Source organism: Vulpes lagopus, chromosome 2 (genome assembly GCF_018345385.1).
Source record: "Vulpes lagopus strain Blue_001 chromosome 2, ASM1834538v1, whole genome shotgun sequence".
Lineage (NCBI taxonomy): Eukaryota > Metazoa > Chordata > Mammalia > Carnivora > Canidae > Vulpes > Vulpes lagopus.
This window is the reverse complement of record NC_054825.1, coordinates 149,928,111-149,941,313: the sequence shown is the minus strand read 5'-3', so window position 1 is coordinate 149,941,313 and position 13,203 is coordinate 149,928,111. Positions and strand designations below refer to the sequence as shown.

At 45.8% G+C, this 13,203-nt stretch overlaps 2 protein-coding genes across 18 annotated transcripts in view; one reads left to right on the top strand and one right to left on the bottom strand.

Moving 5' to 3' along the window:
- The window catches only part of SLC1A1 (solute carrier family 1 member 1), a 77,871-nt gene extending 69,405 nt beyond the window's left edge, over positions 1-8,466 (bottom strand). Inside the window, exon 1 of the mRNA XM_041729552.1 lies at positions 8,239-8,466. Coding sequence (XP_041585486.1) covers positions 8,239-8,329 — 91 coding nt within the window. The 5' untranslated portion in view covers positions 8,330-8,466. The remainder of the gene's footprint in view (positions 1-8,238) is intronic.
- Positions 8,467-8,620: 154 nt separating this feature from the next.
- The window catches only part of GLIS3 (GLIS family zinc finger 3), a 622,522-nt gene continuing 617,939 nt past the window's right edge, over positions 8,621-13,203 (top strand). For 9 of the 17 annotated variants that reach the window (XM_041729405.1, XM_041729444.1, XM_041729395.1 and 6 more), the window contains exon 1: positions 8,621-9,325. The gene's annotated coding sequence lies outside the window, so the exon portion shown is untranslated. Of the gene's footprint in view, positions 9,326-9,455; positions 9,493-9,599; positions 11,109-11,811; positions 12,148-13,203 lie in introns of those variants that run through there. The other 8 variants (XM_041729472.1, XM_041729355.1, XM_041729416.1 and 5 more) reach the window with 4 other exon arrangements.

The following is a 13,203-nucleotide window of genomic DNA, read 5'->3' as shown; positions in this document are numbered from 1 at the left end:
GAGCACTCTAATAGCGAATTCCTAATCCCATGTATGTACACCTGGTCTGACCTGCCCAGGGTTTCTACCACCTGAGCTACTCTTAGAGCTTTACCATATCCTGATCTGGCACATAGTGATTTTCAACATCATGTGTCTTCGCTTGTCCTTTATCTCTCATGCTTGCTGCTCAGATTTTTGACAGGTAGATAACTTTGATTTTACGGGTTTTTTTTTGTACTAAAAAACCCAATGTCTCACATTAAGTGACATCTGACAAGATGTTGAATATCTATGAACAATCTTCTCTCTTTTTAAGAAAGATATATTTATTTATTTGAGAGAAGAGAGTGCGTGCATGCCAATGTGGGGGAAGGGCAGAGGGAGGAGAGAGAGAATCTCAAGCAGACTCCTTGCTGAGCGTGGAGCCCCATGTGGGGCTCAATCACAGGAATTCTAACCTAAGTTGAATTCAAGTTGGACACTTAACCAACAGAGCCACCCAAGTGTCTCTGATCTTGTTTTCTATCAAACTAAATAGACAGACACAGACACATACCCATACACACATACCATCTTTTCTCCTTCTCTGTACTTTAGCAATTTACCTTCAAAGTCCTCCCAAGAGGGCAGCCCCAGTGGCTCAGCGGTTTAGTGCCTGCTTTCAGCCCAGGGCGTGATCCTGGAGATGCGGCATCGAATCCCATATCAGGCTCCCTGCATGGAGCCTGCTCCCTGCATGGAGCCTGCTTCTCCCTCTGCCTGTGTCTCTGCCTCTCTCTCTTTCTCTGTCATGAATAAATAAATAAAATCTTAAGGAAAAAAAGTCCTCCCAACAGACGGCATTAAGAATGTGTATCCAACATAAGGTGTTGGGCTAACACCTTGAATAATTTTTGAAAGATGCATTTTATACATTTGGATTCTTCTAGCTTTGTGCGGGATTTTGGTTTGATAGACTTGAGGTATATACCACGCAGAAAACAAAAAAAAAAAAATCAGAATCTTTTTAGTGAGTTCCCAAATCTGCTTGGTTCCAATTTGGTTTCAAAAATGAAAGGCATCAGGCATGGACGTTCAAAGCAGAAAATTCTTTTTTCTATTTCTTTCATATGTGGATCTTGGGTCAAGCTAGCCAAAGGACCTCTTATCTAAGGTACCTAATTAAGCAGATACGTTCAAGATATACATACACATATACAGCAAGAACACAAGTTATTAGACCTCATATTCCTGAATAATCTTGTGCTGACACGAAATACTGCCCTGGTAACAGTCCAATATACCAAATATGTTATTTACTTATTTATTTTTCAATTTATATTGTGAAACTCAAGTTGCAGAGGTTTACAATGGACTCAACAGCAAGATCATTTTGTCTTTCCCATAACGACCTTTAACACTAAGTGTCCCATGGAAGATTTCCTCTGGTTCCTGGCAATAAACTGAGGAACGAGGATGATATAATCACTGAGCAAAAGGATTAAAGCTAGAAGGAATGCAGAGATCTTCAAATCCACGGTCAACAAGTAAGCTGCACACATGCCCCTACTCTCTGCTCCTAAGCCCTTGGCAGACGTCAGTAATCAATTTCAGAACTTCTGTTTCCAATTCTTTCTCAACAAACATATCCCACCAGACAGTCCACTATCTCTAAAGGGAGCTGGCACGTGAATGAAATCCTTGCTCTTCTAGGTCATCCAAACCCCTCTTCTTTCTGATAAGGAAACAAAGGCCCAGAGAGTTTAAATATCAGATACGCTTTCTTAAAGAGCTCTTAAGAATAAGGCTCATTACTGTAAGGTCTCATTTCATGTTCCAGAGTCTTCTGGGGGTAATAGGGGTGCTTTTGCCCTCAAGGGGTCTATAACCTAGTTTGAGGAAGAAAGGATGACCATGCTTAATATATATGTAGACTAAGTGTCGACCAGAGTTACTGATGCATATGGGAGAGAGCTGAAGTAGGCAGAAGAGGATTTGTGGAAGACATGGAATTCAAACTAAGCCTTGGCCTCATTTATTTACTCAATAAACAACAACGTCTTACTCTCTGGGTCATGGATGGCTCAACAAATTAACGCATGTATTGAGCCCACCACGCACTGTGACAGGTGCTGTGGGTTCAGGGAGGCCTATGGATTGGTGTTGGAGGCAAAAAAAAAAAAAAAATGAGGGTGTATTCTAACTGCACAGTAACACATACAAGAAGATGTTCCTGCTGCACAGTGGGAGAGCACAATTGTTCTTTTCCAAGAGTGTGCCACTTCTGGGGCTCCCTCTTCTGCTAGAGATTGCCACCTCCATTCCCTACAGGAACAAACCCAGCCCATCAGCTTAACCTGCTGAGCAGCTCGAGTTAACTGTATTGTCATTTCTTTTCCACTTCTACTGAGGCTGTACAGCCGAGGCCCCTAGCTCTCCCTGTCGGACACAGACATTAAACCCCCTCGGCAGTCTGCCCACCTGCAAGACTGCCCTACCAGGATCCATTAAGCTATACACATTTGCTTCAATGATTTTTACCAAGCACAGCACTGTGTCGTTGCCAACCTGACCCTCTGACCATTTCCGAACTCATCAGCATGGCATTCTAGGCCCTTCAGGATCTGGCTCTGCCTCTTCAGCAGCCTTGCTCCTTTTGACTTTCCACGTCCCTCAATCATACCCTCTGCTGCAATCACGCCAAGCCTCTCTGATAGAAGGTAGGAAAGGCAGACTTTGAAGGTGGAAGGAAGAAATGGGCAGCTTCATGAACTAGAGTTGCATAAGGATAGGTCTGAGCCCACGGTGGAGACCAGCCTGGCTCGTGTGTCTGGCAGGTTCTGCTGGAGCAGTCTTCTTCCAATGGCGCACACTGTGATTCCTGGAGTCCTGGAGGCATGCTTTTGCCCCTTCCCAGTCTCAGGGGAGAAAAAGACGATACAGACCAGAGTGTAGAGGGAGAATCCTCATTCTCCACCCCAGTATGGCACTTGGCCACACTGCCGTGGTTCCCAGGAGGGTTAGCAAGGATCAGCTACGACAGGGAGCTAGGGAGCAAGACAGAGAGAAGTGGCCCAGAGGAGGCAAAGGAAAGGAACAGGAGGACCTGGTGTAGCCAGTTTTCACCTGAGTTACTGTGAGCGTTGAGTCTCAGTTCCCTTATCCATGGGCGGGCAACTTTATAGTTTCCTATATATATACACATATACACACATTCACACACATATGTATATATGTGTATATATATACATATATATGTGCCTGGGATTTCTATGGTGCTGGCTGATATATATATGCAACATTTTATAGCTGCAAAAAAGTTTTCATTGACTTTTTTCGTAAGTATTTCCTAATATTTCCTAAGGCATGATGGAAATGAGATTTGAGAAGTACAAGAAGTCAAATGTGTAGTAGGTCAAATGCACCAGCCTCCTGAACCTGGCTCTGCTTCCACCCCTGCCTCTGCCAGTCTATGGTCAAACAGCAGCCAGGGCAAGCTGGTTAAAATACATCCAGACCACATCTGTGCTCTGCTAAGAAACTTTCAATCATTTCCCACCTCCCAGTAAAAGTCAAAGTCCTTAGAGGAGCCTCTACTCTCCCACTGCTCTGCCCCTGTGAGTTCCTGCCTCCCCTCCCTCACTCCATCCCTTGTTCTTTCTCAAACAAGCCAGGATGCTCCCCAGTCATCGGTGTGGTGCTCAGTGTTCTTCCACCTCTTTCTAGTCTCGATTCAGTGGTCACCTTCTCAGTAGGGCCTTTCCTATAGCCCTATTTAAAAGCAGACCCCTCCCTCCCAGGCCCCTTTGCTTTTTGTTGCTCTAGAACACTCTCACCGTCTGACATACTCTACATTGCAGTTGACCTATTCATTCTGTTTACCTCTCTCCACTTGAACATTACGTACCATGAGGAAAGGGGTTTTGATTGTTTTGTTTACTGCCTTGTGCCCAGGCTCCAGAACAGTCTCCAGTGAATGAACAAATGATTTAAGTGTTGGTTACTGCAGATGTATTCCAAGACTGAGCTGATTTGAGGCCCAGCAGTACCAGGCAAGGTTGCCAGATCAAGCAAGCTTTATCAGTAATGATAGACATTCTGGAATGCTGCCACACACAAGTCTCTGCACAGGTGAGGGGCAGCCTGAGCTGTGGCCAGCCCCTGTCCTCAGAGGCTTCAAAGACATAAAAACAGAGGAAGAGGGCAGCCCGGGTGGCTCGGCGGTTTAGCGCCGCCTTCAGCCCAGGGCCTGATCCTGGAGTCCCGGGATGGGTCCCACAATCAGGCTCCCAGCATAGAGCCTGCTTCTCCCTCTGCCTGTGTCTCTGCCTGCCTCTCTCTCTCGCTCTGTCTCTCATGAATAGATAGAATCTTAAAAAACAAAACAAAACAAAAAACACAGAGGAAGAGAGCATATACCATGACTCTACGTAGCACTGCCAAATATATGCTGCAAGAGCTACCAGTAGGAGACACAAGGCTTGGGCAAGGGGATTACTAATATAGCGTGAAATAACTGTTCTCCATGTCAAACGATGGAATCTGAATTTATAAATGCTTGCTTCCTTACTGCTCTGAAAAAAATTATTCAGAATGAACAAGCTTGCCAGTTCTGTAACGTAAATAACATCTACTTCCTGTCCTGAAAATCCATAAGGTGGAAATCAGGCTTTTCAGATGGCTAAAATAAAGCACGTCCTGGACAGAAAGATTGAGCTCCATCCTGTGCATGGGGTGAGGACTGCATGAGCACCTTAGCAACGTGACACACACAGTTCGTGACGTTCTTCAACTTCACAATGGTGGAAAAGTGTTACTTGTTTAGTAGAAATCAGACCTGAAATTTTGAAGTTTGATCTTTTCCTCAGCTAGTGAGACCTGGTACAATCCTCTCTTGTGACGCTGAGTATGAGAGCCACGCCGCGGTTCAGTCAGCCACCAATACACACACTCACAACCATTCTGTACCCAACAACCACTGTCCTTCACTTTCAGTACAGTGTTCAACAAATCACCTGAGATGTGCAACGCTTTATTACAAAATTGGCTTTGTGTGAAATGATTTTTGCCTGACCACAGGCTGATGGAAACGTTCTGAGCACATCTGAGGTAGACCAGGCTAAGCCATGGTGTTCAGCAGGTCAGGTGTATTAAATGCACTTTTGAATTATGATATTTGGTATTTTCAACTTAGCACAGGCTTACTGGGACCTAATCCCATCATAAGTCAAAGGAGATGTGTACACATTATGATCATAATTGGGTCATTTGAATCAGAATGCTGTGACACAGGGTTTTTTTTTTATACATAGTGATCCTGTTTGGACAGAATTATTGGTTGGAGTACAGAAATTCTACCCTCAGAATTTCTGCCTGTTAAATGAATTGAAAATCAGGCCATGGGGCACGAAACAAAATGCCGTATCTTTGTAAAAAAATGAACGCTCCTTAGCTGCACTTCCCCTGACATCCTAGGTCTTGAAAAATCAGAGGCTTTAAGCTGGCTCATAAGAACCTTTGCCCCTCATTTCAATAATCAAAATATTTTAAAGTGTCAGGGCTGTTGAATTCCAGAGGGGACCGAACATTTTGATGGCTATCATCAGAAGATGATACTCTGTCAAGGTAGGTAATAAATTTAACAGTTTCTTCTTTTCAAAGGTCTAGAAAAGAAGCTGCATGAGAGTGCTTGTGATTTTCTGTATTAATAAAGACTTTTAAAATAAACTTACTATGACTTTATATATGGACTCAGCCTCACTGTTTTAAGTTAGCAGAAATTTCATTCTGGTTAAACAATTGAGCTAGCGCAGACCACACAAACCGAGGCATGTTTTCCACTCAGACCCAGTGCTCAAGAAAAAAAAAAAAAAAAAAAAAACCAAACTGGAAGACCCCAGGGGGTGCCTGTGATGGGCACACTGGGGATGGCTTAGGGTTGACATTTCTCAGACCAGGAATGGGAAGCCTCAGGACAGCCCTGTGTTGCTCCTGGAGGAGCAAATGTCCAGAAAGACTTCAGTGAGGCACTTGAAACTTTTATATGGTGGTTTCTTTTCTTGAGAAAAGTGTCTGAATCAAGCTCCTGTGGTTCACCCAGATTAAAAACTGTTGGGGGGATCCCTGGGTGGCGCAGAGGTTTGGCGCCTGCCTTTGGCCCAGGGCGCGATCCTGGAGACCCGGTCTCCCTCTGCCTATGTCTCTGCCTCTCTCTCTCTCTCTCTCTGTGTGTGTGACTATCATAAATAAATGAAAAATTAAAAAAAATAAAAAATAAAATAAAAACTTTAACAACAACAACAACAAAAAACTGTTGGGAAGGGATCCCTGGGTGGAGCAGCGTTTTGGCGCCTGCCTTTGGCCCAGGGCGCGATCCTGAAGACCCAGGATCGAGTCCCACGTCGGGCTCCCGGTGCATGGAGCCTGCTTCTCCCTCTGCCTGTTTCTCTGCCTCTCTCTCTCTCTCTCTCTCTCTCTCTCTCTCTCTCTCTCTCTGTGACTATCATAAATAAATAAAAATTAAAAAAAAAAAAGATCACTTATTTAAAAAAAAAACAACAACAACTGTTGGGAAGTGTTCTGATGCCAAAGGCCAGATTTGCAAAATGGGCATGTGATCCCTCTAGACAATGAAGCTGTATTTATGCAATAGGCTCCTAAGGCCACAGATCAACTGCCCCAAATCCTTTCCAAACCTGCCTCCCGTGAATGGGTACGCTGAACAGTGGTATGTAACACTTGATTAACAGGTGAGCATCTCTGGAGACCCCTAAGGCTAAAAAAAGGCAGGATTATTCCACTTTCACAAGGAATTAGGAGGGAAATGCCAGCCTTGAGTTACCCAGTAACCATCCTTAAATAGGGCTTAACAATTAATTCTGGACTCTTACCACTTGGGAAAACAAACAAGGCCATCTCATCTGTTTGGATGCAGAGACATCAAATCACTGACTCCGTGGTGTATTATTTAAATGTAGTGGGGGCAGGATAAACTTTCCCTAAAACCCCCTAAGCCATTTGGCCCTTGGGGGAAATAGTTAAGCAGATAAGATAAGAAACACTTGCTTCTCTACCTCTCTCCTTTCCTCCCACAAATGGCCTCTGCTAGAGCAATTCCAAGATGTTATTTCTTTACTAGAAACCTGACTTTATTTTAGCACAAGGTTCTGAAGGTGCAAATCTGACTCTGAGGATTCCGTTAACTTCCACAGGGTTTTTTGGGGGGGCTGGGGGGGGGAGCATCAAGAGTGGGAGTAGGCAATGCCAAATATTCTGAAATTCAGAAGCATCCCTGGAGAAGAAGAAGAAGCATGAGGTCGGGAGGCTACCAGTCCACCCCCTTTTCCACAAATCCAGCTCCTGTTTCCAAAGGGAAGATGGGGATCTCAAAGACCTCTCACCTGCTGAGTGTCCCCACCTGTGTGAGCTCCCAGTGGAAAGGAGACCGACTCCAATCCCAAAGGGGTGCGTCTCAGAACCCAAATTGTAAGACAGGCAAATAGAAATTCATGATCTAAGTAGGAACAACTCATACCTCTGAGCAATGGCTCAGACCACCACTTAGTCCAGTAATCTGTCAGGTGTGAATCATTTAAATACACCCTTGTTTAAAAACAAGCAAATAGAACTTAAAAAATTGTTTTCAGTAGAAAAACAACGTGGAGAGCAAGGAAGCTCAAGGAGGCTATTCTGGGAGATTACCAGGGTGGGGAAGCAAGACATCTGAGTTATGTTAGCTCTTTCCCCAATGACCTCCTGTGGGCCATTAAGTGCACACCTCCGAGTATGGGCAAGAATTTGGCCGGGGGGGGGGGGGGCGGCCAACACCCTCTTCCTCCCGCCCCTTGGGGACCTCCGGCCATCCCCGAGGCTAAGGTCCTTCTTCCAGGCCAACGGAGGACCCTATCCACGCTGGATCCCTGTCCCGGCAGCACCGTGCTGGTGCTGGTGGTGCTGGTGGGAATGGGGGTAAAGCACATAGGACTGAAAACGTGATAATGAACCACGTTTGCTACCCAAACGGGAAGAACCGAGGGCTTCCTTCCCCCTTCCAAGCCCCTCCGATCATTCGGGGGTCCCCAGGAGCTCTGTTCCTCGCACGCACACCCCGGCGGCCGAGGGGGGCGCCCGGGTGCCCCCGCCGCGCCTCGCCCACCCGCGCACCCGCCGGCCCCGCACGCGGCCTGGGCGCCGGGAGCGCGTGAGGGCGCGCGCCGCCCCGCGCCCCCCGCCCCGCGCCCCCCGCCCCGCGCCCCGCGCCCCGCGCCCCGCGCTCACCTAGCACCACGGCGGCCACGGTGGACAGCAGCAGCCAGTTGTTCCTCAGGAAGCGCCTGCAGTCGCATCCCTTCCTCGCCGGCTTGCCCATGGCGGGCGCAGGGGCCGGGAGCCGCCGCTCTTGTGCGCTGGGCTCGGCCGTGCGCGCGGGCACCGGCGGGGGCTCCGCGGCGCGGCGGGGCGGGATGCGGGCGCGCGGGGAGAGGGTGCGCGCGGGCCGCCGCGGTCGCTGTCCCCGCCGCGGTCCCCGCCGCCACCTGAGACCGCGCGCCGCGCCCGCCGCCCCTCGCAGGCAGTGCGCGTCGGGCGCGCCCGGCTCCTCCTGCCGCCGCCGCGCTCTGCGGAGCCCGGGCCAACCAGCGCGGAGGAGGGCGGGGCGGGGCGGGGGGAGGAGGGCGGGCGCCGTGCGCGCGGGGGCCGGAGCCCGCTGCCCCGCGCCCGCCCAGTCCTCGGCTCACCTGGAGTCTCTCGCCTTCTTCTTCTTCTTCTTTTTTTTTTTTAGATCCTGCCAGACCAGCTTTTCAGATTTCGGCTTTCCTCCTCTCCTAGCCCAGGTGGGCGGAGCCACGGTGCTTTGGACCTCTTCCCGCACACCCCCGCCCTCCCCTCCCGCACACCCCCTCCCCTCCTCAAGCCAACCCCTGGCACCGCGAAGCCCTTGCGGGTGGGGAGAGGTGAGGGACCCTGGGCTCTGTCGTGGGTGCTCTTTGCTCCCCGCAGCAGCCTCGGATTTGCCAGGCGTCTAGAGAGCTTGAAGCCCCTGGCGGGAGGGGAAGAGTGCGGGGGGCGGGGGGAGAACAGGACTTTGTGAGCTCTCGCCTGCTGCCCCCCTCCCTGCCCCCACCCGGACTATTAACTCTTCTCTCTGAGTAGCGGGAGGTGAGGCACCAGTGGGATGGTCCGGGGACACAGGGCTTGCAGTGGGCCCCCTTAGAGCTTGACTGGCTCTGTGGCCGCCGAAGGCCCCCCGAACTGTGAGATTTGGCAGAGCAATTAGGTCTGAGCACCCGGCCCAGCTGGGAGAAGGTGGGCCCGCCCCTAAGGCCAAAGGCACTGGAAAGGCAAACAGGGGAGTTGGAGAAACTGGGTAAGTGGTGCCAAATATATTCCGCGAGGCTAAGTGAATTTTCGAGTTCTCTTCTATTCTTCTACCCCATTATTTCACCGTCACTTATGCAAACTCTTTCCTTTCCTTCCCCACCTCACCACCTCTGCAGCCCCAGGCTGCCTTGCTGTCAGCTTTCCTAACACTAGGTAAGCTCTGCACCTTTTCTTTGCTATTGTGGAGGCTGCTCTCTGAATGGGGAGGGTGGGGGAGCTTCCCAACTGGATTATCTGGTGACTAAACCCCCATAATTAGAGCTTCATTCCTTTGGCTGAAATTGATGCAAGCCTTCTTCAAGAGATAATAATTCAGCTTTATGAACCAAGTACACTTTAGTATGAATGACTTTGTCAGCTCCTTTCCAGAAACTAAATTTTGAGAGAGGAAGGATAGAAAGGTACAAAGGTCACTGTGTGCCTGAGCAGGAGCTGAGAAAATGTCAGAAGGAGAGAAACTATCAAGAAAGAGAGGCCAGAAATAGCCATCCCACAGTAGAAAAGCTGGAAATACTCAGGTGTCCATCATGAAAGGAATGGCAAGTATATCATGAAACTGTCATGCAGTAGCACACTATGTAGCCTATAGAAAGGAAGTTTATGAACTTTCTAATTGCATGAGATAGCAGATGTTAATAATATTAGGAGGAAAAAAGGAAGATTGAATTGTGTATATAATTGGTCACAGGTATGTAAAGCAAACATAGACAACAAAATCATATACTTCAGAAAGAAGTCTCGGAGGACATATGCTAAAATTTTAACAATGGTGGTCTTTGGGTGATATAATAGCACGTTCAATTCTTTCTGCGTTCTATCTTCTGCATTTTCCTGAGTGTTTACCATAAGCATATTCATGTTCCTTACAGCTGTGGGCAGGGCTGTATTTAAGAGATAAACAGGCCCTAAAGAGAGAAAAAAAAGTGGAAGACCTAAGATGAATTTTGTACATGACAACTTTTTGAGGTAGAGTAGAACAACTACACCTGGGTTTTGTGGGTAGGATATTTAGGTTTAAATCCCAGTACCATCACTTACCAGCTAGGTAACTTTGGGCAAGTTGCTTACATTTCTTTGTGACTCAGTTTCTATATCTGTAACATGGAGGCATTAATATTATTTCTCTCATGAGGGTATTGTAAGAGTTGAATACAGTATTTGTAAGTGGCTTACTGACTCGCTCGCAATCAGCACCAGTACTGGTTTTACATGGAGTCAACCTGAGCTGACATCTTTTACTCCCTCCCTCCTGTGGCCTGCCTGTCAGGAACGTACCCTGAGCTACATCAGACCCACGAGAACCCTTGCATATTTATCAACAGTAATTGCTCATATATAGCACATACTTGCTTTATGCTTATTTAAATTATGCAATTTTAAAATAGCACAATATGAAAAGACGAATAAAGCCAAAATGCATACACTCATTTTGAAATGATAAAAATCTTCTAAATTAGGTATAAAAGTCAAGAATCTCAAAAGTTCAAAGCAGGTGGGCCAAGTGAATAATAAACTGCATTTATGCCATTGCTCCATGGTGGTTCCACTTTAGGCGGCCATAAAAAATAATTAATAAGCAGACACAATGCACTTACCATGTGCCAGCACCTCTCTAACCACTTTGCACATATTAACTTCTTTGATCCTCCCAACAACTGAATGTGGTAGGGATGGTGGTTACCTCAAGGGACTGTTGGAAGAATCAGATAAGATATTGAGCGTCATCATCATCTTCATCTTACAGCTGAGGAATCTAAGGCAAACAGAAGGTCAGTAACTTCCTTCAGTTCCCTCTGTTAGTAGGAAGACAATTAAGGTAAACTAAGTGGTCTGGCTCAAGGTAAATGCACCAACCCTGTTCATGAAGCCACCACCTCCTATAGGAGGTAACAAATACAGATTTGTTACGGGGAAATTACTTGAGTTGCTTTATGCAAGATCTTCAGAAGTCCATTCGTCCAAAAACAGGAGACATTAGGGTGTCCTGAAGTGCTGTGCTCAGGTGGAAGCTGCCTACATTTTATAGGGCAGTGGCTGAACTCTTGAATTCACTCTCCTTTGCTGCTACTGGCACCTAATTCTATGATTTCTTTGCCTAAGATAAGCATCACTTTGGGGAGGGACCAAAGGATGCTTAGGGAGACCCCTAGGGCTTCAGTTTTATTATTTTATTTTCATTGCCTATGATAGTCATGGATGCAAATGATCTCAAATTGGACAGAGGTTAAGAGGCATTTCCCTTGTAAAGCATTTCTTAATATATTACATTTTGCCAGTGTGGGTTCTTTTTTAAATTTTTTATTTATTTATTTTAGCATTTAAATAACCCTGGCATTCATTTCTTTTAGTGTTACTGTTCTTCTCTCCCCACTCCCACCCCCCGCCACTGCCCTTAATTGTTGACTCATGAACTCTCTTGTTAGTTATTAAGGAAAGGAGACTTTGACTTTACCATGCAAGGTTACATCATCAGGTGACAGTGTGGGCTTATATATTACTTGGGACAGAAATGAAAGCATTCAGAGACAAAAAGTAAAGCATCAGCTTCTGATCAACTCCAGAAATAGTATGCTGGTTGCATCCTACCATCATAAAACATACACAGTTGGTTGCTTTGTTCTCGTGCTGTGGTGATGGGGAGAAGGAGGTCATGGGGTACCAGAGTCTCCTTCAGCATCTATAGTTGTGCAGCCATTCATGACCGATGGGTGGTAAGAAGAATGGTGTCAGCATATTCAGACATTCTTTTTAGCAGTCTCTTCCTTATTTAATTCTTCTCGTGACTATACGTTAAGATGTTAAAGAACTGTAAGTAATTAAATCTTCACAATAATCCTCCAAGCAATCTTTTATAAAGATGATCTGGCCCAAAGAGACTTATTTATTGTTTAGATGTCCTTGAACTCTGAATTCAACAGAACTTTGCCCACGGGCTTTATTGCTTACTTTGACAAACTGAAGAACAATTTCATTTTATTTTAGAATATATATAACTATATATAGTTATTTGCTTCATAGAAGCTGTGTGTCCTTGAACAAGTCATTTAACCTCTCTGAACCTCATTTCCTCATCTGAAGATACCATTTGAAGTAATGAATACAAATGGCTGATGTGTATTTGAAGAATGAACAAGTTTTCAGACTCACAAGGACTCAAGGAAAGGAAAACTTAAACCATATTCGTTTGCTAGTTAAGCAAAAGTATTTTAGGATAAAACATTTTTAAATGCATAATTCTAATATTATAAGTTGTAAACTTAGAGAAAGCATGCAGAAATGGGCAGCGTCACATACTACTGGTAGACCTAAAAATGTGCTATGACTTTTCTGAGGATAATTAGCCAATTTGTAACATATTTCAACAAAAGTGTATTCCTTAACTCCATCATTCTACCTCTACAAATCTATTCCAAAAAAGTGAGGGGAGGGGGCAGTCCATTCCAGTTCAATTGGGAACAGTTTCGCTATTTCATAAAGTAGATTGGCTAAAGATTGGTTACATGTGTAAAGATACACTGGACAATGGAACACTGTTCAGGTATTGAAGAACATATTTCAGCAGAATGTTGAATTAGATGGGAAAATAGTAAAGACATACAACTATGGTTTGAAATGATGGAAGTAAGTTATAAAACAGTGAGTCAGTTGTTTTTTATGATGAGGCTGTAGTCATTTACTATTTGTATACCTGAAAATATAAAACTTAAAATATGCATATTATAATTCCAATTAAGTCTCTCTGTGTGTATAAGATAGTAATCTGAATGTTACTCTTGTGCAAACACATGTCTTTGCCCTGCCAGGCCAAGGTATTCATATGCTTGGGAGATTAGGATTTGTCACAGAAGGAATTTAAAGAAAAAA